This window comes from Pteropus vampyrus, unplaced genomic scaffold, assembly GCF_000151845.1.
Source record: "Pteropus vampyrus isolate Shadow unplaced genomic scaffold, Pvam_2.0 Scaffold50, whole genome shotgun sequence".
In the NCBI taxonomy this organism is placed as follows: Eukaryota; Metazoa; Chordata; class Mammalia; order Chiroptera; family Pteropodidae; genus Pteropus; species Pteropus vampyrus.
In genome coordinates, this window is record NW_011888831.1 from 9,296,449 (window position 1) to 9,302,135 (window position 5,687).

The 5,687-nt window shown below is 38.5% G+C and overlaps 1 protein-coding gene across 5 annotated transcripts in view; it reads right to left on the reverse strand.

The window, feature by feature from the left end:
* MYO1D (myosin ID) overlaps window positions 1-5,687 on the reverse strand; it is a 298,677-nt gene that overhangs the window by 189,621 nt on the left and 103,369 nt on the right. The window contains exons 12-13 of one of the 5 annotated variants that reach the window (XM_023530612.1): window positions 4,708-4,778; window positions 954-1,028 (exon numbers count right to left, since the gene is read on the reverse strand). The exons of 3 other annotated variants lie outside the window; for them this stretch is intronic. In XM_023530612.1, the coding sequence (XP_023386380.1) occupies window positions 954-1,028; window positions 4,708-4,778 (146 nt within the window). The remainder of the gene's footprint in view (window positions 1-953; window positions 1,029-4,707; window positions 4,779-5,687) is intronic. One more of the 5 variants, XM_011360040.1, reaches the window with a different exon arrangement.

The following is a 5,687-nucleotide window of genomic DNA, read 5'->3' on the forward strand; positions in this document are numbered from 1 at the left end:
CCCACTGTTCATGGCTCGCTCCCTCACTTCATTCAGTCTCTGATCAAATGTCACCTCTTTTAAGAAGGCTTTTCTGATCACGGTGTCTATAATTCCTTCCCTGCCCTTCCTTTCTGTACCCTTCAATCTCTTATCTATTTTATTTTTCTTCAAAGCACTTGTCACTACCTGAAAGTTAGCTGTTATTCTTGTATGTTAACTATCACCTCCACTAGAATATAAAGATCCACGAGGGCAGGAACTCTGTCTAATTTTTTTTTTCACAGCTGTATCCCAGAGCATAGGAGAATGTGTGGTTCGGAGGTACTTAACATATTTCTGATTGAACGACTGAGTAGACTTGATAAATGAGTGACTACAGTTCTCTAATTCAAAAGAAGAAGCTGGCTAAGAATCTTTTCTTCTTCATGGGCCTTCTTTCCAAAGTATCCATACTAAGTTTGAACTTAGCTATCCTTTGCCACAGCTTTTTCACATTTTCTTAGATTGTGAGAAGATTCTGTCCATTCAGGATCTGTCATCATTGACACTAGATATCACTCTGATATTAGAGTGGTCTCTATGTTGGAGGCAAAGACACTACAGTGGGACCCTGAGTATGTAAAACTTTCAGCTGGGCCAGAGGTTATCTGACACCCTCTCCTCACCAGTGGCCTTCCTGGGGAATGCAGAGTATACTGGTATGGGGTGCCAGAAGGATGGCAACAGTGAACAGAGAAACTGAGGCAGCCCAAAGAAAATCAAGGAAAATCATATTAGTAGCAGGTCCCTGCTCTAAGTTTATAGATGTTTTAATCATAACCTTAACGTGTTACTTTATTAAGTATAATTAAGCAGAACTAGAAAATTGGCCAGAAAATCTTAAAATTGTCACAAAAATATAATCGTGTGCATATATTCTATACAATGTATATGTCAAAGAACAACACAGAGATAACAAAATTTAATCTTACCTGTTATACATGAGGCGCTTGAAATCTTGAAATAAAGTGTCTTTATTTTTGTCAATAAAACCAATGACAGAATAGCTAATAGGAAAAAAAAAACCCAGAAAATGTACATTACTCACCAAGCAAGAGCCACATTTAGGCTTTCCTAGAAGTCTACAAGCCCTTCCACTGTTAATGATGCAATCAATCTATAAAGCTGATTCTGTCCACCACGTTCTCTGTTAAGGGATATTACAAATTTACTTACTAAATAGAGCAGCTATTGTCTCTATTCCTTAAAAGGAGAGTGAACATCAGTACTGTCATTACAATTAAGAGCATTTTCTATTGGTTTACTGCTTACCTCGAGAAGATGACTTTGAAAATACAGATAGCTGTATTTATCATCCAGCATTAAGATAAAAGCATAACAGCAACATACAGGAACTAACAGTCTCATCCATAGAAAGGTCAAGTGACTTGCCTAAGGTTCGTTCAGTATGTTCAGGGTGGGATAAAAGAATCCAAGAAGAACTGCAAAGGATGGTAAGAGTTGGATAAGCAGAGGAAAAAGAGGAAGGCAGATCATACAGGGAAACAAAATAAATAAAGGGATAGAAGCAGGCACATGCATGGCATTCTTGAGAGAAAATGAGGAGGCCAGTATTCACTGTTTGGAGGAAGGGAGATGAGTAAGGTCTTGAAAGTCCAGCTAAGATTGCAGATGAGAAAGGTGGGAATGGAAAATGCTCTGCTGCAGGGACTGGCACGGACTCTAGGGGAATAAACCCAGGATTGGGGGTATATAAGTAATGAAGGATTCTGGGTGATTAGGGCAGAGACCAGGAGGTTGAGCAAATAGTAACTCTATATGCGGCTGTTCTATATAGCTCTACTTTCTTGTCTGTCTGTATTTTCTTCCTTGCCAATTACATCAGTGCAGACAGTTCTCAAATCTCTAACCCTGACCCCTCACCAATGTTTCAGCCTTACATATTTATTTAATTCTGCAAGAAAGTTCCTTCAGGTTGTGCTGCCCAAGGACACTTTAAGGTCACCAGGTCCAAAATTATTTCTTTGCCTCCCTCACCCCGAGTCTTTTTCCTAATACCTTCAAATCACTTTTGATTAAACTCTTGAAGTCGTCTGACTCAATTTATTGTTTAACCCATAAAATTCAAACTTCAAAGTCCTTATTTTGGGCCTTCGAGACTCATTATGATTTGATCTCGACCTATTTTTATAGGTGTTTCTACTTCTCTATGTTACCAAAAAGATATATTCCAGTCAAATGGGCCTAGTTGCTATTTAATACATATTTTCCAGCACCTTCCCCATTTATTCCCATAAAAATAATTCCCAGCATCTAAGGATCCAAGGCAGCATGAACCTTCCTGAGTCTATCACACATAGCTACAAGCATTGTATCATTTCCTTATTCTGAATTCTGACAACTCATATGGCAATTATTTTAGACCACCTTTTATTGTATCAATGTATATTCGTAAATGTGTGAATATATATGTGTTTATTTATATACAAAATATACATATGTGACATAACATATATACTTATGTGTATAAATACACATACAACCATATATGTATGTATACATCTTACATGAAAACCTTTTTGTGACCAGGGACCATACTTTACAAAGCATTGTGCACACAGGAAGATATCCAGTAAAAATGTAGAAAAGGATTGAAGGACTTAAGGAAACAAGGGCAAGTCTGAGGCACTGAATATCACTCAAAGAGGGTGGTTAGCATTCTGGACTGGAAGTCAGGAAACCTAGTTATTGTCTCAGCTCTTCCATAAACTTGCTGTGTGACCTTGGGTAAAAATTCTACACAAGTTCCTTCATCTATAAAATAAAAGGGCTGACCTATGTGGTCTCTAAGGCCTCTGTCCAGCTCTGCTTTTATGCCATTCTGAAATAGATGAAAGTACCCTGTACGTAAGGCCTGAGTTTGCAGTGGGAGTATGGTGCTGGATTTTCCCTCTTCAGTATTCTGGAACCTGGGAATGGGACCAGAAAAAGTAGAAAATGGTGCCATGCCAGCACTATGGCTAGTTTGACAGATGGGGTGATAATTTTGAGCCATATTATTTTATGATTCTAGAGTTTTAATTTAAATCAGGAACAGCTATTAAAATTTCTTCAAACGTCTTTTCAAGCATTTATAGAGATCATCATTTGCTTTTTTGTTGCTGTTTCATCTCTTCCTATAATGGGCTATATGAACAGAATTCCTAATGTAAAAAATTAGGAGAAAGAACAAGAGGGCACTGTAAACAATAAGATAAGGAGCAGTGTTCAGTGGATAGTCAGAGCATATTAAGTATGGTAGGCTGAAAAACTGCCCCCTCCCTGAAAAATATCTACCTCGAATTCCTTAGAACCTGTGAATGTTACCTTATATGGTAAATGGTGTGATTATGTTAAGGATCGTGAGAAAATAAGCTTATACTGTGTAATCCAGGCAGGTCCTAAATGCCATCACAAGTGTAGTTTTAGGATAGAGACAGAGGAGATTTCACACGGACACACTGAAGAGGACCACGGAGGCAGTGACTGGAGTGACGGGGCCACCAGTCGAGGAGCGCCTGCAGCTGTGAACGCTAGAGAGAGGCTCTCCTCTGGAGCCTTCAGAGCGTGGCCCTGCTGACCTCCTGAATTGTGAAAGAATAAATTTATTTTGTTTAAGCCATTAATTTGTGGTAATCTGTTACAGCAGCCCTGGAAACTAAAATACTAAGGTAGTTATATTTTTTAGTTATATTCTCTTATCAATTTCTACTTTTATTATAATCAGAAAATGTGGCTTGTGCGAATTTTACTTTTCAAATAACATTCGGAAAATGATATGGCAAAACTTGTTTTTGCTCACAGTGTTACCCACTACTTTCAGTTCGTCACATCCAGTGTTGACTCCCACCTCTGGGCCTGTCTGCCCACCGTTTCTTCTGTCTGGAACGCCCTCTCTTCTCCCTCTTCTCTTCCTAATTCTTTCCCCGACTAAGCCTCTCTTACTTTTATTTTATTTTATTTTTTAAGAAAAAATATTTTATCTTTTAGTATTTATTTTATATTAGTTTCAGGCATACAGTACAATGGTTAGACATTAATAGAATTTATAAAGTGATCCCTCAATTACTGTAGCACCCATGGGGCGCTACACACAGCCATTACAATAATGTTGACGCTATTCCCTATGCTGTGCTCTACATTCCCATGGCTGTTTTGTAGCTACTAAATTGTAGTTCACCTCTTTTACTTTTAGAATTCAGCTTGAGTATCACTTCCTCTGCTCCTTGCTCTGGGCTAATTATTCCTCCACAGTGTTTCCACAATGTCTCCTGCATCTCTAGTTTAACTCTTTCTGTTCCTCATTATAATGACTTATCACGTGTCTGCGCGTATTCTCCACTAAACTATTAGCCTCTTCAGGAAAGTCTCACTTTATCTATCGTTCTAGACCAGTTCTTAACATATTTCCACAATTTATTTATCCATCAGCTGATCTGACTGACTGCCAATGATTTCAGGAACTGTGCATGGACACACAGTGTGTACTTAATACATGTTTGAAAAGCAGGGAATGAAGGAAGCTATGCCAACTTTTTTTAAGTGAAAAGATTAAAATATAGTGGCATATAAAACGACTGAAAAATACAAATAAATAGGAAAACAATTTATGTTTTCCCTGGTTATATTTTCTGAAGTGAGGATGCATGCAAATCATCATGTTAGGTACCAAAGTAAGATACTCACATTACATCACCAGCGTAATGTCGAATTCGAAAATCTCGATCAAACTCCAGAATTTTGTCTGAGGCACAAAGCTGAAAAATCAAGATTATTTTGAAAACAGACGTTTTCACTTTCCTGAAAATATATTCCAACTGCATATCAGATGATAAAGATGTTATAAATCATGATATAATTACGAATGAAGTTACAGTGTGTGGTGGTGCTTGATTTAAATATTTTGCTTATGTGGTCAAAGCTGTGATCTCTCGCCAGAAATCCACACATCTATTCTTGCAGTTGAATATGGCCAAATGACCAAGTTCTGGACAATGGAAGGTGAGTGTAAGTGAGGTGAGGCTGTTCGAGGATAAAGCTGGTAAGAAGGGTGATTCTTCTTTGTAACTGCTTTTCTCCTCCCATTAGCTGGAAGCAGAGTAGGATAGAGCCTGGGGAGTGGAAGAGCCAGGATGGAAGAAGTCTGGGTCCTTGAGAGAAAAACAGACTTCTATTGTCTCTGACACTTAAATCTTGGCTACTATGTGAACACAGCCCAGCCTACCCTGACTGATACAGCTTCTTTCTCTTCCATGTTCCACTGAAGGAGGAACATATTGAGGGCTTGCTGTCCACTAGGTACATACATCTCATTTAATCCTCACAACTGATACTTAAAGTAAGTATTATGAGCTCTCTTTTACAGACATAGACACTAAAGCTCAAAGAAATTAGCTAATTGGCCCGAGGTCACATAGCTAGAAAGGGACAGCTCTGGGAAGGATTCTTGGGACTGAATGTAATATCTGTGCTTCTTATGTACACAACAGCCTGGCTCACCTGTCTTTTGCTAAGCTGGGACCCCACTTCAGGTCTATCGTTTCACACAAGATCAACCTTCTGCAGTTCTTTCTCACTGAAGAGGAATACTTTACAGAAAGGCAGATTTTATATAGCCCTGGTGCAATTTTCCTTGTTACGGTAGTACCTAGATTTCTCTATCTTTC